This window comes from Lepisma saccharinum, chromosome 6, assembly GCF_977018435.1.
Source record: "Lepisma saccharinum chromosome 6, izLepSacc3.1, whole genome shotgun sequence".
Lineage (NCBI taxonomy): Eukaryota > Metazoa > Arthropoda > Insecta > Zygentoma > Lepismatidae > Lepisma > Lepisma saccharinum.
Genome location: NC_139234.1, coordinates 385,357 through 411,377, shown reverse-complemented (window position 1 = coordinate 411,377; position 26,021 = coordinate 385,357). Strand labels below are relative to the sequence as shown.

Below are 26,021 nucleotides of genomic sequence, written 5' to 3'. Positions count from 1 at the left end.
ACTACTACTTATATCCCTGTATTTTCAATCATTTTTGCCACTTGCCTCATAATGCTCTGAATATACATTATATTATCTGTTGCTTACCTTTGGAATTTGGAGTTCTTTCATTTCTATTTTGTCATCTGTTCAGTGTGTCACAGAAAACTAGTATCACAAAAACGAAATGGATAGACTAAATTGTAGATGCCAAACTTTATAACTATATAGATTTGCAAATATTTGACATGTAAGCTGAGACAAAATTCGATATGACCACTTCCACTTGAATTCTATTTTCTTTCTACTTTTTTCGTATCGTTTGTTTACTTCCTGTTAGGTTACAGAACGTGTTTTCTCGTTTTGTGTTAGGGTACATAATGTGGCTGATTGTAGCTATGTCATTTTTCACAGAGTATGTGTGTTACTGGCAACCCTGGAACGCATCGCTTCATGACGGAATATGACGTCACCAATGCAATCAAATGTTGTGTGTGGTTGCCAGCATTCAGGCGGCAAACAGGCTTTTTTGAACAACTGTAGAGCCGAAACGACGCACCAACGAGAAAAATGTTACTGAGAAAAGTTGTTTGTTTTGATGTCCTCTATACGTTTCCGTGGTCCGTGGGCGCCATTAAAATGACACCCTGTATATCAGGATTTAGTGGACCAATATGCAAAAAAGGCGAAGAACACTCCTTTTCCTACTCCCCTTCGTTTATCCTATACTGATCTTCTACCCCGAGTTAAAATGAAACTTAATTACCAATGCGAAGCTCGGGCACTTAATCAAATTGCAAATACGACCACTTATAAATGGTACTCAGAAAAAGTAGTCAGTCGACCACGGTTTCATAAAATGAAACTTCCTCGTAAAGTGATAACTTTCACACTTCGCCTACGAATGGGACACGTTTGCACAAACGAACACCTAGCAAGACGGCATCAAAATCCCTCCCCTGCTTGTGATTGCGGAGAAAATAAACAAACGCCAGTTCATCTCTTCTTCCATTGCCCGTTAAGAAGCAAATACAGACACGCTCTTTTTAACAGTTTGCACAGAGCCAAAATACCATTTCCCATATCCATACCATCCCTATTATCGTCTTTTTCACCTCGTACGTTGTGGATATTATATACTTTTGCCGGACAGAATGGTATTCAATTTTGAAATTTGTGTGTATGTTCAAGCTTCTGATCAGTGCTAAAGTACAGTGAAGTGTAATATTACAATATCTTTACGACCACAACTTACTATGACTTCGATTCAATGGTACTTCTGCTCACAAGTGTACTACATTGCAGACCTTTTACCAAAACTGCCATATACCCGGCGGTAAGGGTCACGAAGAAGAAGAAGATGAAGAAGATAAGAGAAAAAGAAGAAGAGACACGATGATGTCCATCAAACCTGCACAACAAAAGAAGAGGAAACCAACCAGCGGAGGGAAAATGAACGTTTAGAATGGTTTAGAATGAAAGTGGATATGGCGTTACCTTCTTGGAAAGGCTCTATGTTTTGCCTTGCTATTTTTGTTGTATAAATAATTGTTATCAGTATTATATTTCAATACAAGCTCACTTTGAATCATGGAGACCATTTTACCCTCAGAAGTTGCGAGACTAGTTGTAGGTAAGTGAATTTCAACGTTTGTTTATTCGTTTTTATTGTAAGATTTGATGAGTTCTTCCATAGGTACGTAATTTTATCTTGATGTGAATTCAGCTCAAGTTTTATTACGTTACCATTATTCCACGCACTATTAATTTTACTGGCTGCCTAGAGTTCAGTAACTGAGAATATTACTATTCTACGTAATTTTGTAGGGCTCTTAGGTTGGAGATGTAAACCTGTTATTTATTTATTTATTCAGTTTCAAGAAATATCATGGTCCTTTCTTGTCCCACGAAAAGGTGCGGCAAACTGATATCTTGCGATATGATATATTGATCTTGGAAAACTTGTGAAAACGTAACGGTACAACTTTTCTGTAGACGCTGCAGGATGTGTGTAAAACTCACTCTATAGGCACCAGATTTCAAAATCTGCACATCCATGATATACAACCTGGCCTGCTACACGAATCTAGGTATTCTTCAGTTGTTGATAGTGTGCATTTATATTCGTGCAGTAGACTAGTCCTTTTTTTCTGCACGCCTTGGAGTTTAAAAAATACTGCATAGTGTCCTGATATAGACATGCTGCAAATAAGTTACATGACACAAGTAGGAAGCTGAAATACTTTCGTTGTTAAGTTAGGCAGGTAGTTTAGGGCTATTCGCTTTACATTTATTTTCTAAATACTTCTCAACACCTGATCATGTAATTTCTGGTCTTCATCACTTTCTGCTATTCTCTATATCACCTGATGATAGTAGTAGTCACACCCATTTTTAATTTAAAATAACTTCTTTGGGTACTACTTTACTATACCGGAGACACCTATCAATGATTTATTTCGCAATTTTTTACATTGTTAACGTACCATTCAGCATTGCGGAACATTTCTTTATGTGAAATAATGAATTTCTAACGAAAACAATGTCTATTTCTTACAATAACGAGTACTTACTGTTGTTCCTTATTTCCCACAAATCTTCCACGGGCAGCCCAAAAATTCACGATAGCCCCACGAACCATCACGGAGACGAGGTATGCCTACTAGGTTAGGTTAGGCCTGTTAGGTTAGGTTTCATTAGCACTTCTTTTGTTCAATTTAGCATATACGGACAATACGGGAGTATTGTGCTCTCGTGCAGAAAGCAAATGGCAGCAGAAGCAATAGCGCATCGGAAATATATTTTCGTAGAAAACCACATGCATTCGCATTAAAATGGATCGAAACTACATTCCCGAACATCAACAACGCTACAGAAAATGATTTGCGTAAGTACTTTCTCCTGTAAATTTGAAGAAATCCATCTCCGCTATAGTAAAGTGTTACCCTTCTTTGCAGTAAGTAGCCAATATATAGAATAAAAGGTATCACTTTCGTTTTGTCAAAATGGATTTCTTCATTTTTACAGAAGAAACTACTTACGCGAATCACTTTCTGTAGCATTGCTGATGTTCCCGAGTGTATTTTCTGTCATCCTTTCATCTTTTGTAGCGGTAATTCGTGTTTTTATGTATAAAAATATCGCAATTACCGTTGCTTTCATGTACTTCCTGTACGTGAAGCAGATGTTCCATGCGTTTCATGACATAACCCCCTGTCAGTGTTTCCAACCACGCCGTTGTTTTAACTGTTTGCCTAACCTAACCTTCCGTGAATGGTTTCTGGGGCACTTTTATCTCAAGACCCCAAATTTTAACTACGCTTGCCTAACCTAACCATGAATGGTTCGTGGGGGCTATTTGTGAATGGTTATACAGCCCCAAATTTTAGGTATTAGTGGGTATTTTTTTGTTTCGAAGGTTGGAAACACTGCATAACCACTCCAAATCGACAAAACACAAGTATGACATGCGATGATCCAGAACGCTCGTGCCATATTGTGTGTCATGCTAGCAAAGAAAATGAACAACAATAATTACTCGTAACGGGAAAAATTGAAATTATTTTCATGAGAAATTCATAATTACACCTTATAGAATGTTCCGCAATGCAGAATCAGTAAGTAGTAATGTTAAAAATGACTAAATAAGTGAGTTATAGGTGTTTTGACTAAACGGAAGTAGTACCGAATAAAATAAGAAAGACTATGTTATGCTATGGTTCAGGTAATTACTTTTGCTGGTGAAAATAACCACACATGCTGTTCTCAGAATCTAGTGGAAATAGCCCTACATGCTATTCTCACCACCTGGTGAATATAGTTGTTGGAGTGACTATTTTCAACAGATTTTAAACTCCGTATGTGCATGATCTACATCCTGACTTGACATGCTACAGGGACGTGTGTACTATTCTTTAGTTGTTGTACATATATGAAGCTTACGTCGGTATGCATTTGTTTTGTGCAGGAGACTGGTACTTTTTTTCTGAATGCCATGGACTTGGAAAAATATTACAGGGTGTTCGGATAAGGACGTGCTTCTAATATGTCACATGACATTAGTATTAAGGGGTATTACATTCCTAAATGCTTTCATTGTCTTCCCAACACTTAATCATGTAATTTCTGGTGTTCACTACTTTCTGCTATTCTCACACCTGGTGCCAATAGCAGTCACACATATTTTTAATTAAAAATAACTTGTTAACAGTAAGTTCAACAACACTGCCAATGAATATAATGAAATAAGATAAAAGGCAATGTTATGTTTCAGGTAATTTCTTTTACTGGTGAAAATAACGACATATGCTTTTCTCAGTACCTGGTGAAAACCATATTTCAGTGCATGTACTTTTCTTTGGTATTCATCGATTTGAATATGTATTATACGTATGGAGATAATTATAATACTTTGATAACTACCACCAATTTACTCCACCTTATCCTATGTTTACATGAGTAGGTTAGGTAGGTCAAATCAAGCTTCTGTATGCTTACTGCATCACTATTTATACTTTTAAGTAAGTTAGACATTAGGTTTGAGCATCTTTCTTTTCCTTGACTTCCTGCACCTGTATACAGTATTTTCCATGTGAAAGGCATACTTCAGACAGTGTGACAAAGAACAGACATCATCGCTTGCACAACCTACTTTTCACAACAATTAATCGCATATTACTTTCTGCATTTCAAAATACACACACTTTTATTTTCCCGAACTTCAGTCTTACTTCCACAACCATTTCCAATATTGAAAATGAATTCCACATCCTAAAAACTCGTAAAAATCATTACAGAATTGAAATTACAACCAAACTCTTAGGGCCCAAGTTCCTTTTGTTTTATTGCGATTTCATCATGCTGAGTTTGCAATTTTTACATGGTTTGATTTCAAATTACATCTGTTAAAACATACTGCGGAGATTTAGCAATTACTTACTGCGTGTTTCCTTGACACTATTTTTTTCAATTCCGTTTACTCCTATACTTCGGGTTGAGATGTCAAACGAGGATTGCCTACGTGGGAAATGCTCCTTTTGTGGTTAGGTTTGGTATGCATAGCATTTCCTTCATAATCCTATTTGCAAAATTACTGTTCACTTGATACGTTCAGTTGTATTACCTCAGATGTTGCTACTGCTGCTCTCAAACATGAAACCCCTTCGAGCCTCCTGTGAACACTCAAGAAGAGGAAAACAGCTACCGGTTGTAGTCTGTGTTATGCATCAAGTTTGCGAAACTGGAATTTTTGTGCGAGGTAATTCCAACATCTCATTTCACCTATACTTCGGACTTGATCGAAATTACAACTGTGATAATGACTTTCATTAAGGTTCCAAATTACATTCACATTCGTTCACAGTACTTTCCGTTACTTACTGACGCTTTGATAAAAATAAAATAACTTGCCCATCGGAAGAAAACATGGTTGCGTAAGGTAGTTTTTAAGTTTGTTTTTACCCTTAATAGCTCCTTTTTTTGGAATCCAAATATTGTTTATTACCTAAAGAAAGGTTCAAATTTTGTGTGACAATCACTGGCAACATTCTACGATATCTTGTCTTTCTTCTAGAAAATTCTGAAAAAAATCATAAAACAATCTGAACCATTACCCTTTTTCTAATCCAAATCCTATTCACATTTTATGCAAATAAAAATTATTTTCTTAAAAGTTTGAAGTGGGATTCTTTCTCTGTGTAGAGAAAGAATAATTGAAATAGTTTCTTCCATCACAAATGCTTTAGTACCAACTTCTACAACCCTTTTTGCATAATTTACGAGGATAATAACGTCTTTGATACTACTACTAATAATAATAATAACAACAACAATGTTGGTCCTGGCGGGTTCGAATCCTGGCTTGGGCATGGATGTTTGTGACTGTCCAATCATGAATTTCATCATATCACTCATCCCAATTCGCAAATTAGCCAAACGTGGCACAAGAAGCGAAGTAAAATAAAACAAATCAATAATAATAATGTTATAATAATATTTTTATTAACACTATTATTAGTATTAGTACATTTATCCTGTCACTTTCTCCCCACCCGCTCAGACAAAAATTCGTGGTTGCGCCTCTGAGTGTAAATAGAAACTCAGCACCTTAAATTAAATATTTTAATTATATTATGTATACCGTTTAATTGATTTATAATTTTTGAATGTTGAATTATGAAGATATTTGTGTGTGGATGTTGAAAGGAGGTAATACGTAAGGTTGAAATAGAGAAAACATCTGCTTGAATGTTTGGAAAGTTCGCCTTGAAAACCAGGATTATACTTGAATTTTATCATGGTCCTAGAGTAGCCACCCTGTAATTACCTTTTTTTATTTGTCTACAGGATACTTGGAAGACAACAAATGCAAGGCAGCAGCATGCAGCTTTTTGGAAAACTCACCAGACCTGACAGAGTGCCTCAACATGGTAAAAAGTGGGAGGAGTTTCAATACAAGAGTTCAGGGTTATAGTTTAACAGACATTATTGATGAGTTCTGCCAAGTACATTTCCTAGGTGAGTGAGCAGTCTTCACACATATTCAGTTATGATAGTGTTTGAGAGCATATGTCAAAGCTTTTGTACTTTTTCTTGTACTTAGATAGGGTTATTGGCTCTTTAATGTGTGGAAACTAGTAACATGCCTCCACAAGGAATTGGACCCAGGGTCCCTTTATTACATACATTAGTTGCAATACATAGAAATTTTCAGCGAAAAATGCAGGCTTGACCAGGACTCGAACCCGGGTCTCTGGCATACCATGACATTGCCAGAGACCTGGGTTCGAGTCCTGGTCGAGCCTGCAATTTTCGCTGAAAATTTCTACGTAGTACATCTCCTGTGTGTGCCTAATCTACAATTAGTTGCAATGTTTCTAAGTGGCAAAATTGGAATTCCAATGTTCATGGGGGGTGGGGTTAATGCATGAGTAATGAGTATTTCATTTTAAACTGTAAATCTAGTACCAATTAGCAGATGGCAGAGAAGGAAATATTTTACTTCTTCCCTAATAGAAGAAATTAATTTTACTCCAAACTTTTCACCCATGTGGGGAAATGCCATTTTTAGAGAGGGTATAAAAGTGCATTTAGTGCTAAAATTAGATGTTTGTGGAAAAATGTTTAGGAGCATGTGGTGAAAATGGATCAGCTAGCAACTGATTGACATACTGTCTCTCAAAAATATTGAGCCCTCTGTTTGCATGCTTGTAAAATTGTACTCCATAGTCAGAAAAGAAATTAATATACCTTGCTGTAAAGCCAGAATATGTGAACATGTCACATTTATATTTTAGTACACTAATAAATTAATAAAATATTATTGGGTCATTCCATGCCAAATCACTCAAAAAAATGGAATTTTTGACCTCACCATTTCCGAATTCCATGAAACTCTCAGAGTTAGTAGTATTTGAGGAGCAAAGAATATTTGCACAATAACAGCCAACAGAGATGCATACTTTTTGTGTAGCAGGTTTGCCAACTTAGGAAAAGTGAAAAATTTGACACACGGGGCCGAAGAAAAAAAAATGTTACTGTGCATTGACTGAGATACAAACACTGGGAAGGATGCATATGTTTACATTTTAGAAAAGTACACAATAATAATAACAAATAACATTACGTGTAGTGCAGATTAGTGGCGTTTCCTATTCCTCATCTTCTCTTCTGAGGTCTTAGTGTCTGAAGCTGAGAAGTTATATGTCCGTTCAGTTTCAGTTGTTGGATGTACACTAGTCAGAAAATCCTAGATGGGAATTCTTCTTATGTCAGGATGTTGGGGATATACATACGATGGAGAAGGACCATGTGGATGAAGAAAACTGATAACAACCTCATAAGAACTTTCACAAACATCGACAACACATCCCAACCACAAACTTCACCCAAAGGCAGTGTGTCTTGGTCGACAACACTGGTGTGGTATTTTTCACTTCTCCCAGGTTTAGGATTTGGTGATGGCATTACTCCACATTCCCTCACTAGCTTTTTTGAAGTTCGTACCATGGGATTTGTTGCACTTGGGAATTCATTCTTAATTCTTCCAATACTCCAATCATTAGGTAGTATAGTCAAGATTTGCACTTTAGCACTTCTTTCTGTACATTTTTCAAACTTTTCTTTCAATATTTTTCCATCACTACTTTTCTTTTCTGCAACCTGTTCTTGTGCTGCTGATATTCGAAATATTTTGTTTTGTACTGCTTCTGTAATCTTACTTGTTTTGCTTTTGCTATAACCGGTTGATTTAATTTTTTTCCATTTCATGGGTGATTCTCCAACACTTTATAAGCTTTCATTTAATGCCTGAATAGACATATCCCTGTGGAACTTCTCCACTTCCACTTTCTACCATTATCACTTTCTCTTTGTTCTCTAACCATTGTTCTTCACTCACTCTGTTGTTGGTTCCGATTGGAATTTGTTTTCTACAAGCAGGTGTGGGAGCTTTTCTACCATCCATGGGAGAACATTTCTTAATTGTTTTCTGCTACTGGTATGTCCTTCAATATCAAAGGGGTTACAGCACTGTGTACACACACACTTACAAGACAAAATGTTAATAACCACACTGGCACAGGACACCTTGAAAAACTGTAGCTGCACTGAGAACAAAGTGACTGAGCACGTCTGAACTTGCTTTTTGGATAGCTTCAGTGCAACAACTACCTAAGTCCACTGCACCAGTGGACAGTAACTATCATGGCTCCTGTTCCCAATGCCATCCCAAGATGATATTTCGGGGTGTAAGGGGTGCTGCTTGCATGTAGTGCACCCAATAGTCAGCCTCACTTCCACATAGTACACCCTGGACTGCAGACTAACGAGGCTCTGGCGACTGGCCCCATGGCCAGTATAATTTTGTTTGTGTTGTCCTGTGTTTTGTCCTTATTTGTGCTGAGTGCTCTTTACAGCCTCAGCTTTTTAACGAAAGTCAGAAGATTTTGTGATTTTAGTTATGCAACGTTACAGTTGTTATGTGTAACGATAAGGGGCTGAACCCCGTATAATGGGACGTACAAAATAGCCTTAGTGCTGACGCACCCAAAATTTTAAATTCAAATTCAAAATTCAAAAGATGATATTTCTTGTCACTTAAAGACAACATCTTAATGCACCATATGTATGAGTTTCAAAAATACAGTTTTGAAAATTTTCAAGGTGAAAGGACATATGATATGACCTTGACATAAAAATTTGATTGAAGGTAAAGAAGTTTATTTTTTATTAAAAGAACAATCCTTTAGCTTTAAAATGAGCCCAACATAAAGATTCTAGCTTACCTGCAACAACAGTTATGATTTTTTTTTCTTCGGCCCCGTGTGTCAAATTTTTCACTTTTTCCCTAAGTTGGAAACCCTGATACACAAAAAGTATTCATAGCTGTTTGCTGTTATTGTGCAAATATTATTGTTTCCTCAAATACTACTAACTCTCACATTTTCATGCAATTCGGAAATGGTGAGGTTGGAGGCTGTGTAATTTGGCATGGAATGTTAGACATGATATTGGATTAAAATATTCATAATGAACAGATTTCACGGAATTATGATGTACTTTATGGTGTCTCCTAACAAATGGAAAAAAAGCAACTTTAGTATGATGGCATAGGCTTGATGCATGAAAAGCATTAACAGAAGTGTGTTACGTGTGTGACACTTTAAAAATGAAGCAAATTTTGATTGCACGTCAAACTTCTGGATTTGGATCAAATATCATTACATTGAATTTGCAATTAATGCATTTTCCTAAAAAATCCATTCTTGAAATACCTTGTAAGGATCTGCATTTGATTTTTTCCACAGTGGTGCAATAGTAATCTGACTTCAAGTACAGAAAATCTAAATGTTATATCTTGAAAAATGGGAAAACTGAACTAGTGATTTTTTTCATTATAATAAGTAGAGCCCGGAAGTTCAGGCATTTATTTTCGTTAAAATAGGCAGGCAAAAGGGCATTTATAATGTGGAAAATAGGCACTTAAAATGAAAAAAAAGGCAAAATAAACCGAAAAAAAGCCATATTTGGAAGTCGCTTACTTTTATATATAATTTCTGGCCACATTTTAAAATCTACATTGGGAAGAGCATTTCAATTATCTCCATCTTGATTGCACATAACTACAAGGTGTTTTTTTAAGTTCTCAACATTCATTGATAGTCGCCTGTCAGAGAGAATGTTTTTCTTAATAGAAAATGATCTTTCTACTTCGACAGAAGTTATTGGAGCATACATATAACAAGCTAATGTAGCTGGACTCACTTCGGTAACAGCACTTTCACCTTTTAGAATATCACAAATTGTTTTTCAATTGTTTCAAGTTCTTATTTGCACTCACTACCAGTTTGCACTTTTCGCAACAGTTTCCCTTTTCTCCTGGCACTTCCATCATCTGCTGCATAGATTCCTCGAATATTTTCATGGATGCTATAAGAGTCTCGCCTTTTTTTCCTAGCTTTGTAATTGTCTCTGGCACAGGAGTTTTTCACTTCACGAATTGAAGCCGCTTCATTTTCTGGAAGAGCATCGATCACCTCACTGATTTTTTCAAGGTTGTTAGCATAATATATACAGGGAGGTTATTGCAGCATGACACCGCAAGAGCGTCGGCCGCTTGCCGGCCCAGTCATGCAACAGGTGCCGGCAAATTGCGTAACAGATAGCCCGTTACACAAACCGCTTGTTTTGTAATGTTTCCACTTTTCACAATTATAGTTACAATTACAACTTAAATAAGCACGTACCTTGTCGTAAGGATGCTGGAAAAGGTGTCCTCTAAAATACAAATATTTCTGGCACTTTATTTTTGACATGTAATCTTTCTTAGACACCGCGAGAGCGTAGGCCGCTTACCAGCCTTGTCATGCATCAGGTGCCGCCAAATTGCGTAACAGATAGTCCGTAACAGAAACCGCTTGTTTTGTAATGTTTCCACTTTTCACAATTACAGTTACAATTACAACCTTATTTCAGACATCTAATCTTTCTTAGACATCTCTACTTTATCCTCGGTTGACAGAAAGGGAAGACAGCATCGCGGCGCATAAAGCAAACCGAAAGTGTAAAATTATATTTAAAACTAATAATAATGATGATCACTAACCTTCTGTGTTATAAATGATGTTGAAAATGACCTCCTTCAACACCAATACATTTCCGGCATCTGCGTATGAAATTCCTCTGAACATCCATAAGCTCCTCAGGTGTGATTCTGGCAATTTCTCTTCTTATATTTTCTTTTAAATCCTCTATTGTACGCGGGTTATTCTGATACACTTTGTTTTTTAATGTTCCCCATAAATAATAATCACAAGGAGTAAGATCGGGGCTACGAGAGGGCCACAACTCAGTACTGATAATTCTGTCCTCAAAAATCTCGGCAATAAAATTAAGTGATTCATAAGCAGTGTGAGCAGTAGCAGAGTCCTGCTGAAAAAATGACTGCTGGCATTCAATGTCCGTTAATTGTTCAAAAAAAGGTTGTAGTATGTCTCTTCGATACCTTTCACCATTGATAGTACCTTCATAAAAAATAGGCCCTATTATTCTGTGCGCATTCAAACCACACCACACACCAATTTTTGCAGGATGGAGCGGAACTTCATGCACAAGGTCAGGTTTTTCTGCGCTCCAATAGCGATTGTTTTGTGAAATAACTCGGCCATTCAATTCGAACCAAGCTTCGTCTGAAAATATGATTAATTCTGGATTTACTCTGCCAGCAACAATATTATCCAGCATCCAGTTACAGAATCGAACTCTAGTCGCGTGATCGCGCGGTTGCAATTCATGAACCACTGTAATTTTGTAGGGTTTTAATCTAAGTAATTTAGTGGCATTTCGTGCTGAGGATTTTGAAATGCCTGTTTCCTGAGCAAGCCGACGGAGGGATTTTTTTGGAGTATGTTCAAGTCGTTCACCAATTTCGTCTAGCTTTTCTTCCGTAAGAACACGTCGTCTGGAAACACGTTTCTTAGGTTCAAGAGATCCTGTCTCTCGTAATCTTTTAACGAGGTTGTAAACAGTATGTCTGTCCGGAACAGGATTGCCAGGAAATTTTCTTGCGAATCGCCTGACTACTTTTCTGCAAGAGTTCGTTTTCACGTAAGTATCGTACATAAAAACTCTTTGTTCAAGACTATATTTGTTTGGCGGCATAACTAATGAATGAATAACAAATAACACACGATAAAGCACTAGCACTTTAGCACACCAACTCAATAACACAGTATAAACAACACGAGTACTGATAAACGCAAACCGAAGTGAACACGTCTAAACAACTGGTAGCCGACAGCTGTCGCATTCGCGTAGTATCGAGAGGCTTCTCGCGGCTTACCACTACTCCGATAAGCCGCTGACGCTCTTGCGACATCTGAGGAATTTCGCTTCTAGCGTCGGCTCTATAGACACTGGATGGACCAAATTTTGAGGGAAGCACAACAAAAGACTACTCTATGAGGATATGTAATGCTCCTGCCGCAACTTTGAAAAAAAAAAATATGGAAATTACGACGTTCAGAAATTTTGCGTAATTACGGGGAAAATAGAACTTTGGGATTTGGCCCCCGTTTCCCCCTGGACTCACAATTGTCGGAATTTACATAAAATGTTGCTTTTTGTTCATTCTTACATTTAGAATTTAAATTTTTTAAAAAGATGCAGTTGTTGAGCAGTTATAGCCTTTTATATTCATTTTATCCCATAGTAGCAAAAGGGGAAAAGTGCTTATTTCAAATGGCGCTCTCAGAAAGAAAAACGCACACAGTGTATGATCGCTACTTTACTTCAAAAATATTCACACGTTAAAATTAAGTGACACTGTTAAATAATTCGTTTATCTGCGCTTTCGTTTTGCATAATAATGTATACGTAACCTCCCCCCTCGAAAATCTTGGGCACGCCACTGACTCTAGTGTTCAAAAGGATTAATCTTGTGTTATCTGCAAAATAAGAGTCACGGTGTTGTTTATTCGAAGGCAAGACAAGAATGAAAAATTGAATCCTTTATGTTGGATGAGTCATTGCTGTCAGAAGCGATATGGGCAGAAATAAAGTGCCAGAAATATTTGTATTTTAGAGGACACCTTTTCCAGCATCCTTGCGGCAAGGTACGTGCTTATTTAAGTTGTAATTGTAACTATAATTGTGAAAAGTGGAAACATTACAAAACAAGCGGTTTGTGTAACGGGCTATCTGTTACGCAATTTGCCGGCACCTGTTGCATGACTGGGCCGGCAAGCGGCCGACGCTCTTGCGGTGTCATGCTGCAATAACCTCCCTGTAGCTGCTGATATCCAGGTTCCCCATCTTGTCAAGACTGGTTGCGGAGGAAAACTAAGCTCAGGCGTAACTTCCTGAAATTTTCGGGTTCGAGAGGGAGATTTCAGAAATATCTTCTTTGTGTTCGGAATCAACCTCTCCACTTCAGAAGTCAATCATGCACAAGGAAATGTTAACCGAAAGACAATATCCTAACTCAGCATGAAATATTTTTTCTCACACTTTTCTCCCTCAGCAATGTTGAAACATGCGTGACTTCAATATTACTTAAATAAGGCGAACATTATTCACATAATAAACGGAAGAAAAATAAATGCCAACATTTCTTTTTAAAAAAAAGGTCAAATTTCATTGAAAAAGGCATTATAATTAAAAATAGGCAGTGGGGTCTCAAATAGGCAAAATGAAAAGGCTTCTAAAACATTGGAAACAACATAAAAAATGTATATCCGGAAAAAATTTATCAATATATGCAGTAGATAAAAAGAGGCATTTTGCCAAACTTCCGGGCTCTAATAATAAGAAACTAGGTAAGGTAAAGTTCCATGTGCCATTGAGGTACATTTATGGTATGTGGGGGTAGTGCCCCACACGTTCTTGACCTAAGCCATTTTGGAGGTAATGTGATCAGCACCATGCTCTGGCCACTTTAACCCCCCAAAGATGTCCCCAGGTACCCATTGGTTTTAGGCTGAGTGAGCCCCAGAGCCACTTTGTGGAGACAAGGCCAGAAAACTTCGAACCTTAGATCACCCGGCCGGGCCTTCCGTGTGACAATCAAGAAATATATAAATAATAATAATAATTTAAAACCCTCAATATTGTTCAAATGGTAGTGGGTATGTGATTTGACTGCCGGATAAGTTACACGAGAAATCCAAGAACTGCAGCTGAACAGAAAATAGAATGATAATAATTTTCAGATAATGTGTGTTAAAAATTAGATACTTGAAGCTTTCCCATGATGGTTATTCAACTATTTTTTGTCCCACGGAGCAGAATTTTTTAAGCATGTAAACTAAGGGCTCGTTACGCAGACAGTAGTCAGAATTCCACATTGGGGACAAGGAAATTAATCGAAAATGTTAGAAATTTGTGAGAGTGAGTAGTCATGCTTTTTTGTTGTTCTGTTAGTCCAACACCGACTGAGGAATCTTCCAGACATCTCTGCTGCCCAGGTGAAGCAATGTGGGAACCTGGTAGAGAAGCTGAAGTACCTGATAGATGCTTGCCAGACTGATCCCCGGGTGAACGTCAGCATCACAATGCCTACGAGGGTAAGACCTTTTCTTCAGTCTTGGAAATGTTATTTGAATGAGGCTGTCAAACCGAATGTGGTTGCATCATTTCCTAGTGTGCGTGTGTGTGTGTAGGTAGTGATAATAACATTTTTGTTTTCTTGTTATTTTGTGGTGCTTGTACAGGGTGTTGACTAGTGCTGTATGCATCAGTGCTTCAGTATCCAGATAGCTGGTGTCCAGTTTGAACGTGGTTGGGAAGTGTTAACAAGTGTTTTAGATTGTTTTGTTTTAGTTTACATGTTACTGGTGCTTTTCTGCAGTCTATTAATGTCTGTTGAAATGCCACTCTTTTAGTGAGAGACATTTCTTGAGGGCAATTGTTCAGAGGTACTCGCAATCTGGAACAATATATTACTTACGTGAAATTTAAAAGATTTCGTAATTCCGCGTTGCACAATTTAATGGTTCAATCCTATTAATTTCGAAGATCCACTGTCTTCATTCACAAAAGGGTACGGCGTTTGAAGCAGAGATGGTACCGCGTACAATGTACTGACGCGGTACCATCTCCGCTTCAAACGCCGTACCCTTTTGTGAATGAAGACAGTGGATCTTCGAAATTAATAGGATTGAACCATTAAATTGTGCAACGCGGAATTACGAAATCTTTTAAATTTCACGTAAGTAATTTTAAACCGCGTTTACCGCAACCACCATGGAACAATATAGTTTTATTAACATGTAACTAGTCAGTATTATGTTGTTAATATCCTAATCCTAAGCTATGTTCTATCTAACCCAATCAAATTAGTTATGCTGTATAAAAAGGGAGCATCTGTGTCTCCAACACTGAACTTAATTTATAACCTTACCTTGAGACTTGCAACACTGTAACAGCTCTGGTAGCGTTTTGAGACACACGACCCACTTAATTCTCAAATCTTCCGTATTTTTAATTTATTGTTGACCTGGCCTAATTACTCAGCCTGTCAATCAGAAGTTTGCTCTTTCCTGTTTTGGTGGCAGACAGTCCTATTTCTATGAGGAAGGCCTTGCCAGGCACGTTCGTGCTAGATGCATAACCTTCTAGGTACATCTGCACAGGATGTTTGTCACATCTAGAGTGCTGACATAATATGATTGACATATGGTGGTATCACTTGGATTACAGCAGATGATTTACACTAGATAACTGACACTACACTATTGACAGCAGATGATTGACACTATGTTCATATCATAACCAAGGCTTTGCCTTTGGGTGTTACGCTAAGCCACTGCCAACCTTCACACGTGGAGGAAGATTTCTAATCTCAACTCCCAGTGCTGAGTAACTGGCAAGTTTAATTTCCTTTACTTCCTTCAGAGCCAACACCCAAAATTGTAATATGCATTAAATACACGTTACAATACTAATGTGCATTTGTGCATAATTTCTGACTTTGATGCACAAAAAATCATACCTGGGATATCATGTAACATCTGCTTTTTACAATTATGTTGAATTGCGCATACTAAGGTCTAAGCACTGTTTTTTTTTAATGAGCATTCTTATCTTTGAGCCGTTTAATCCATGTCCGTTTCTTAAGTGCAGATAGTTTGTTCAAGAAAAATAAGTTGCATATTTTCAGTTCAGCAGAGTTACTTGCCATCTTGCGGTGGTGTTTCCCTACGTTCGCTTGTTTTTGTCAAATGGGATGGGACGGTTTAATTGGTACTCTTTCAGTGTTGGCCAATATATGCATATCGGTAAAATTACCTCTTATTTTACTGATCCGATATATCAATAACTATCTTATAATTTAGTGCAAAATTCTGCCATTTTGTGGAAATTTTTATGGATAATCTCCATGCCCTACTTTCTAAAAAAGTAAATGTCTAACTAGGCAACTTCTTTTGCACTGCATTCACCTTGAAACACACATTTATTAAGGAGATCAATGAAAATTTCAGGTTCTTCAAGGACCATTTCTAATTTTATATCGGATCGGTTATCATTATCGGTAAATTTTATATCTATACTTTATCGGTATCGGCCAAAATTTCATATCAGCCCATCCCTGTCAAATTGTTAAAAGAAACAATAATATAAATATTAATTGACTGCTTACTCAGAGCAAAAGAATCACAGCTTTGATCGTCCTGATATTCAGTACCAAATACACACCATCAAGGAAAGATCTGCTTAAGAAGAGTGCTGCTGCAGGTGTATTTTAGTGGCATGTGATGAAAAAATGCCTATCTGTGTTTACTGCTACAGTAATAACAAGAAGACATTCCATATCACAAATTAAACACATAAATAAATATTTTTGTACCTTTTAGTGTACAGAAATAAAAACCGAAAAGAAAAATTGCTTTGGGAGGAATGGAATTAAAGTACAATATCCATTTAAATTTCTCTGCATGATTTTGTTTATTAACAGTACCACATGAATTCTGACTCCACAAAACATGATCTGATGCACAAATATTACACCGTGGGAGTCAAATTACTCCAAATATCATTACCTTATTGTGAGCACTGCAGTTGCATTCCTCGTTGAGAATTGTTGTTTGTGTCTTCCAGGCCGTTCCTCAGAGCAGGATAAGTTCCTTGGGGGACTTCCTGGCAGGCTCAAATCACCAGAAGCAGAAGTTGCGCTGCGAACGCAAGGCAAAGAAGCATGTGTTGAGTCACAGGCAGAATCAGGAGCAGAAGCTCACAATAAGATCGGACCAAAACGAGGAGGTGGCCTCTGGTAAGTGAATTGTCATAACCAAGGTGGATTTATTTAAATTTAAATCTCCATCTTCATCTTGGCCTTCCTACTGGTCTCTTACCATCAGGCTTTCCAACAAGAATTCTATGACTCTTTCTTTCTTCTCCCATTCATGCCTCATGGCCTACCCACCTAAGTCTCCTTGAATTAATCATTCTAATAATATCTGGACATGAATACAAATTATGCAATTCTAAATTATGTAACCTTGTCCATTCACCTGTCTCCTCATCCCCTTTTAGGACCAAATATTTTTCTAAGGGTTTTATTTTCAAATACAGTACTGTTAATATATGTTCCTCTTTTAAGGCAAGGGACCAAGTTTTGCATCCATATAATATTACAGGCAAAATTACTGTTTTGTATATTTTAACTTTTAGTTTCTTAGATATTAAAGGAGAAGACAAAGGTTTATGAAGAGAAGACATGCATTTCCTGAATTAAGCCTCCTTTTTATTTCCTCTTTAATATCATTTTCATTTGTTAGTATTACTCCTAAGTACTTGAATTTGGAATCTGGTTCAAAGTTCTTATCAATAATTAGATTTTGATTATTACTTAACACTTTGTTTTTGCCTGTAAGCATATACAGTAGAGTCTCGCTTATCCGACATAAACGGTCCGGCAGAACATTGGGTAAGCGAAAATGTCGGATAATAGGGAGGTGTTAAGAAAAAGCTAACTAATGTTATAATTTTACACATTACGAACCTAATACAGTAATCATGTTTTACAACAATACAGAAGAAATTAACGCTACGATGTAGAGTCGGGAGAAACTAAAAATAGACCGCTCGTGCTCACAACTTGCAGTTATTGTTGCCGATTGATGATTTTTTTTTCTGGTGCTATGTTGGATAAGCGAAGGTCAGATAAATGAGACACTATTGTATTTAGTTTTGTCTTTGCTAACTTCCAAACCTATCTCTTTAGCTGCTTTGAAATATACTTTAGCATTATTTTTAATTGTATTTGTCATCCCCTAGTAAGTATGCATCATCTGCATATGCTAACAACGTAGTCCCACTCTTCAATTTTAGTGCTCCATTAGTTTCTTTTACTTTCTTAACAGCATATTCTAAATCAAAATTTGTTGTCGCCTGGTAATCAAGGGGTCCCGGGTTTGATACCCGGTGGAGGCACAAGTGGTTCGGATCTCACTTTAAACTGTAGGTCCAGTTCCGATTAGCCTTACTGTGCATAAAGTGAACTTAAAACACCAAATCAATCAATCAATCTAATGCAAAATGAAAGAGCAATGAAAATAATGCATCTCCTTGTTTTAAACCATTATGAGTTGTAAATTTGTCAGACACATTAATACCGCCATGAACCTTACTTACTTTCTGTTTCACTCTTGCATAGTTTTATCATATTAACAAGCTTCTTAGGTATTCCAAACTCTACTAATATATTACATAATTCATCTTTTAATTGAATCCTATACTTTTCTAAAATCAATGAATAGCTGACGGACATTTTGATTATATTCCCACTTTGTCTCAAGTGTCTGTCTGATATGAAAAATTTGATCTACAGTTCATCTGTTACGTTTAAATCCACATTTATAATCACCTATAATTTCATTAGCATATGGAGTTAGTCTTGATGAAAGAAAGTTAGATATTTTTGTATGTTGCGAGTAGAAAAAGGTTCCAGTCCTGTTAGGGAACCCAATAGAACCCTTTAGAATTTATGGGTTCCAGTTCTCAAGTCCTGGTCTGGGCATTCCTTTGCACATCCCAGTCACCATTTCATCCTCATTCCGAGTTGGGCCAATTACCCAATAGACCTTTTCAAGCCAAAAAACATTATCTTTTGATGTCAGTCTCATGAGCACATTTTTTTTTATTCTGTGCCTAATTGGAAGTACTTTTACTTTGTTAGTGACTGTGCAAAGAATTGGAGGTACCCCTCTGGAGAGTCTACCAGGCTTCAGCCAAGAAGAAAGAAGCAGCCAGTCTACTCAGACGACGGCCGAGAGTGGCCAAGAAGAGCCGTCAACGTCGCACGTTGCAAGCCAAGAGACTTTGGACGAGATGCCTCACAGAGAAATAGCAGTGGAGTGCATCGAAAACTTGCTGTGCCAGTCCAGCGTTTTGGACAGGATAACGGAGGTTGGGAAGGAAGTGGCTGCTGCTGGTGTGGACAAGGAAGTGGAATGTGCGAGTCTTCAAGAAGCAGATAAAGAAAATGGCCCTTTGCCCGACAATGTTCTGTACGGCAGTGCTCATCAGATGCAGACTGACTTGAACACTCCCGTGAAGCTAGATGACATATCTGTGCAAACCTCCTTGGGTTGTGACAAGTCTGATGCAAGCGGTAAGTTTTTTCCTTGTTTAACCCTTCGTGGGTCATGTGAAAAAAATTATGTTGATGGTCACGCACGGTGCCAGAGACCAGGTTCTTAAGAGATGTCCAATTAGAGGTCTTAATGACAAACCCTTAATTATTACGATTAAATCTTTTCTTTCAACCATTGAGATTCTATAAAACTATAAAAATGAAATGTTATAAAACTATAATAAGGCACTCTTCGTTAGTCTGGCACGAAACAGAAGACCAGATTTTCAGTAAAAACTAGATATGCCTATAGTCGCGCTTGAACTCAGGCTGCATGGGCCTTCAAGGAACACCCCCCCCCCCCACACTTTCGAGCTGACTAACACTGAAAACAAAATAGTGGTGTAAAAGAGGAAGGTTAGAAACTCAGCTAGACAGTGTTGATAAAACAATAATTGATAAAACACACACCAGGAACCAGAGACAGTGCGTGAGCAATGCAGGGTTAATGGCACTGGCACAGTCTTTTACCTAGGGATGGGCTGATATGAAATTTCAGCCAATACTGATAAAAGTTCCGATATAAAATTCCAAATGGTCCTTGAAGAACGTGAATGGTTCATTGACCTTCTTAATAAATGTGTGTTTCGAGTTGACTGCAGTGAAAAAGAAGTTGCATATTTAGATGTTTACTTTTTAAAAAAAACAGGGCATGAAAATTATCCATAAAAGTCATAACAAAATGGCAGAATTTTTGCACTAAATTATAAGATATTTATGGATATGTCTGATCGGATTTATAGATATGCCTACATCAGTCAATACCAATAGAGTACCGATTAATCTGTCCTATCCCTACTTTTACCTTATATTTTAATTCACTATGAAAACAGCCACTTGTTTTGGTGTCGATGTACATTCCAATATTTACTTTAGTCAAAATAGTCAGTAGAACATTTTTCTTTGACATTTGTATCTGTGTGTTGCAAACTTACTGTAAATTATAATTAGTGTCATAAGTTTTCTGCATAGAGTGAAGTTTTAGTAACAATAGATCGAAAAAAATCAGCATTGATACTTTTTGAAAACGTACTAGTATTTATACATCTGACTAATTTCTTTTACCCAATATGTGAACGGCATCCATCAGTTCATTAATGATAAATACATTTCAAGATTTCTGGTTAATATCAGTGTGCAATAAAAGTGTGATATCAGTTTTGATTGTACCCTAATTTCTTTTTCAGAAAAATCTGATATGTTCCTAAATTGTAGTGCATCATCATCATCATCGAAGAGGAAGGGGTAAGTTACGTGCCAAGAAGTTTACATTTGTTCTTGTATGTACGCATTGTAGAATTATTTCTCTTGTAGTCTACAGTTGTTACAAGCATAAAAACAGTTTTTTGTTGTGATGTTTCAGGAGAACACATGTTCCCTTCATCAGACATTTATTTTTAGTTTGTTTAAAGATTTGATCGTATGTTCTCCTGAAATGTCACAACAAAAGACTGTTTTTATGCTTGTACAACCGTAGACTACAAGAGAAATAAGTATTTTACATGTTTGTGACTCTTTTTAATTATATACCTGTGCATATTTTTAAGGTGATTGTTATTTGCACTAAATGTAACTTACTAAATTTAATATTTCATTGAATTTTTTCTTCACTCGTGGATCTTGGATGCACATTAAATGCTGCTGACTACTTGTACATGGTACGAGGGTAATTCATTAAATAACAGGAATTTTATTCTACTTAATGGAGATGTATACACAACGAGAATAGGTATTTCGGGACTCAAAATTTTACCTTAGCAACATGCCATGAAGGTGTTGTGACGATTGAGCAGTATGCACCTCCGCAGTACTTGCACAACATGGCCGCTCCAATGTGGACTTGCACTGTCCAAGAGCAATGAGGCGTTATTCGTTTTTTGTGGTCAGGGGGAGTGAAACCTTCTGAAATATACAACAGAATGAAGGTTCAGTATCGAGACAATTGTTTGGTCAGGGGAGAGTGTACTAAATTAACGGATCTGCTGTTTCACTTCCTGAGTTGCCATGCAAACTGGCCTCCCATTCCGGTGTTCATCATTAACATTTAGTCTTCCATTAAAAAAAAAAAAAGTGATATTTCCACTCATTCATACACTCTTCCCTGACTTAAACAATTGTCTCCGTACTGAACCTTCTTTCTACTGTAGATTTCAGAAGGTTCACTCCCTCTGACCACAAAGAACGAATTACACTTCATTGCTCTTCTACGGTCCAAGTCAACAGTTAAGCGGTCATGTTGTATGAGCTACTGTGCAGGCATGTACTGCTCAATCGTCAAGACACCTTTATGGTGTGTTGCTATGGAACCATTCTGAGTCACAAAATACAAATTTTTGTTGTGCATAAATCTCCATGAACTTAAGAATAAAATTCCTGTCATTTAATGACTTGCCCTCGTATAACTGTGGCTGATTTATAGAAATAAGAGCAAATGGAACAACTTATTCAGAGCTTCACTAATGGAACGAGAAGTTTTGAATTCAACTATAGTTAGGCTTACCATATTTTTTTGGGTCCAACCCAGGACATATTTGCGATCAACTTGTTACTGCTGAATTTTAGGTTTTTTTACAAAAATAAATTGAAATTACTTAAAAGCCTTAACATTTTATTGGAACATTAATCTATAAATTGTACAAGAAAAATATCAACATTATTTTCTAAAGTCTCTTATGTTTTTTGAACCAGTAGCATTAATAGCACTCCTACGATTAACTGTTTTCATGTGGTCTTCAATATCACCTCTTCCTTTATGTGCAAGAGAAAATACTCCATTACAGAGTGTACATTGCACACGTTCACTGTCACTGTTGTTACACAGTTTCAAGAATTTGCATTCCTGCTGCAGGTTAACGTTAAATACACACTTTCATTTGCTCATTGCCAAATGCAAAGCCCTTGTAAATAGTTATAATTATCAAAAACTTTACACGCTTGCAAGACAACCAAGATGCTCACGGAAGTACGGAAACTGAACCGTTCAGAATTCGATTTCTCGAAGAAAGAAAATAATAAATTCTGGTTGTCAATATTCAATACTGGTAGCTGTTTTCATGTTCAGATTCTTAAATCCCCGGACATTTTGCAATCCCGGACAGCACTAAAAAAACAGGACTGTCTGGGCTAATCCTGGACGTAGGGTAAGCCTAACTATAGTCTACTGTATTTGTAAAAATGAATGATTTGTTAAGTTATTAACAATTGTACCGATAAGCTGTTATGGAGTGATCGATTGAATGATGCCTATTTGTACAATTTTTTTGTGAGATGTAATGCGGCCATAACTAGTGTAATTTATTTGTTAATATTTAGCCAGAAGCGAAAGGGAAACCAGACTCCTTCGAAAGTTGGAACTCCTGGCAAGAGGCGGTCCCACTCAGATGACGAGCACTCCAACGAAAGTTTAGATCTTTCTGTAAGTTGCTTTGTATTGTAATATCGCTTCTTTAGTTGTTGATGTAGTGTTGCCAAGTTCTTAAAATATTCTTCTCAATAGAATGCTTTTTGTTCGTAATCACACAACAAACTAAGCAAAGCTAAGTTAATTGCTACTGCTATATATTCAGGGTGGATAAAAATCTTAATTTTTATTTTAAAAGTTTTAAATTTAAATCAGATTTTTAAAAGAAAGCTTGTTTTTTTTTATGATACATATAGATACGAGGTGTGGCTAGAAAAAAACCGGATTGATGTTGCTGTCGACAAACGGCAAGTGCCTCAAGGTCAAGCAGTGCATGAGTGTATAACGTGATATCCTGCCTATCGACTGTGTGATTGCCCAGGGTGTGCGGCGATCAGTTCCACTGTAGTTTGTAGACAAAGTGAATAGTACATCTGTGCTCCGTCGGAAAAATGTTAAGTGTGAAAGTGGAACAGCATATTAATTTGATGTCTCTTATGAAATTCGAAAAATCCGCCACAGAAACTTTGAAGGTTTGTTGATGGAAGTGTACGGAGATGAGTATTTATCACGCATGCAAGTGTTTCAGTGGTTTCAAAGGTTTAAAGAGGGACGAGAAGTGATCGCGGACGACTCGCGTCCTGGACGGCCTTGAACGTCAAAAACTGAATCAAACATTGCAAATGTCGGTGAATTGATTCGAAAAGATCGTCGCTTGAGTATTCGAGCTATTGCAAAACAACCAAAATTATTACATTACGGTGCTGACGACCCTTTGTGAGCTACTAAGAAGACGACGACCTGATTTGTGGAAAAGCAAGTCATGGATTCTTCATCAGGACAATGCTCCTGCCCACACGGCATTGTCAGTCAAGGCTTTTTTGACCAAGCATGGGATCCCAATGTTAGAACATCCACACTATTCGCCTGATCTAGCTCCGTGTGACTTTTTTTTTATTCCCAAAGGTCAAATTAGCACTGAAAGGAACCAGATTTACGACCGTAGAATCTGTGAAAACAAAATCGACGGAGGTCATGAACATGGTTTCAGAAAATGATTTCCAGCACTGCTTCCAGCAATGGAAGACTCGTATGGAGCAGTGTATCGATAGTTCAGGGGAGTACTTTGAAGATGATAATGTTCGTATTGTACAAAATAACCAATAAAAGATTTTGTAGCAACAGTCCGGTTTTTTTCTAGCCACACCTCGTATATGTTTTCTTATAGAAACGTTTTTTTCTGATAAAATTAAAAAATATTTGAATGCAAATAGAAAATTATATGTAAATATACATTTTACTGTTTCAGATACTGATATATGGACCTACAATGGAAATGCTTGTTGAGTATGTTAATGAAACTGTAATAATTTCAGTAACTCTTATTCCAGAGGTCCCGGGTTCGAATCCCAGTCTGGGCATGGGTATTCCTTGTGTCCCCCTTCATCACTTTCATCATATCATCCTCATCTTCGCAATTAGCCAAAAGTGGCATAAATGCGAAGTAAAATAAACCAAATCAACATAACAATCTTATTATTTCTCTTGTAGTCTACGGTTGTTACAAGCATAAGAACACAGTTTTTTGTTGTGAAGCTTCAGGAGAACATACGCTCCCTTCATCAGACATTTATTTTTTTTTCCATTTATTTATTTGAAAGAAAGAAATGTCTGCTGAAGGGAGGGTGTGTTCTCCTGAAACGTCAGAACAAAAAACTGTGTTCTTATGCTTGTAACAACCGTAGACTATGAGAGATATAATTCCACAATGCAAGCAAAAAGAGAAGGCTTTCCAAGCTTTCCACTTGATATAAAAATTACAATTTTTTTCTGTATTTTTCAAGGTTTAATTGAAATATTAATCATTTTTATGGTTTATAGGTCTTAAATTACAATTATTATTAGTGAGTATAGAGTTTGGATAAGTAATAATACATTTTACCTTCAATATATGTTTTATTTTATTATTAAAGCCACATATTTATGGTGAATAAAAGATCAAGATTTTGGTACAAAAACTGGGCATATTTTGGTTTTGATTGATTGATTTGGTGTTTTAAGTCCACTTTATGCACAGTAAGGCTAATCAGGACTGGACCTACAGTTTAAAGTGGGGTCTGAACCACTATGTGCCTCCACCGAGTATCGAACCTGGGACCTCTTGATTACAAGGCAAAGATGCTAAGGGCATATTTTGTGATCAAAGGGAGTATATAAAATGCATTTCGGTGTTAAAGTGGTGAATACAAACCTAAATTTGATATAATTATACTTATTACACAAAATTTATATTTTGCTTGGAATAGCACTGAAACCTTGATTTTACGTTTCCATTTTCTCACATTATACATTCAGTATTGATGGTCCCAACGTAGCGAATTGAATTGTTATACAATTTTTCTCGATTTTACATTTTCCCACATTTTGTTTTTCCAGCTTGGTTCCCTGAAAATCGTTCCACTATCAAGGTTATTCCTGCATAAAGAAGTACATTTTTGCTTCTCATAGATTTACTTCTTCTTACCTGGCACTACAGTCCATCACAGACCCTGGCCTCCTTCTTAATATTCCGCCATCCATATCTATTCACACTCATATCTTGTGTTTGTGCGAATTACTCATAATTACAGAATAATATTTGCAGCCTTCCTTCTCCAGCTCCTAATTCCCAGTAAACTCAGATCCTCTTCTACTGAATCAGCCCACCTTAAAGGTGGTCTTCCTACTTTTTCCTCCCATCCATATTCGTAATGTCATCTTTTTATACACCATGTTATCTGACATTCGATATACAGGGTGATTCTAAAGTCACTATACATTTTGGCATGAACAGGATTTATTGTACAAAATACATTATGTACTGAAATATATATCACAGTAGGACACAAAATCAGTATATGGTCATTCCATGTCAAATCAACCAATTTTAAAATAATTGTTGCGTGACCATTTTAGAAAAAAATCATTTATAGTACATAAGTTTGTACATGTTTCTAGATATCAAAACCAATG

The 26,021-nt window shown here is 36.9% G+C and overlaps 1 protein-coding gene across 4 annotated transcripts in view; it reads left to right on the top strand.

Annotated features, from left to right (window-relative positions):
- Positions 1-1,393: 1,393 nt before the first annotated feature.
- LOC145988489 (uncharacterized) overlaps positions 1,394-26,021 on the top strand; it is an 80,809-nt gene continuing 56,181 nt past the window's right edge. For all 4 annotated transcript variants that reach the window (XM_083123344.1, XM_083123342.1, XM_083123343.1 and 1 more), the window contains exons 1-7: positions 1,394-1,612; positions 6,325-6,495; positions 14,398-14,540; positions 17,074-17,245; positions 19,154-19,588; positions 20,797-20,854; positions 22,922-23,024. In XM_083123344.1, coding sequence (XP_082979470.1) covers positions 1,570-1,612; positions 6,325-6,495; positions 14,398-14,540; positions 17,074-17,245; positions 19,154-19,588; positions 20,797-20,854; positions 22,922-23,024 — 1,125 coding nt within the window. In that variant the 5' untranslated portion in view covers positions 1,394-1,569. The remainder of the gene's footprint in view (positions 1,613-6,324; positions 6,496-14,397; positions 14,541-17,073; positions 17,246-19,153; positions 19,589-20,796; positions 20,855-22,921; positions 23,025-26,021) is intronic.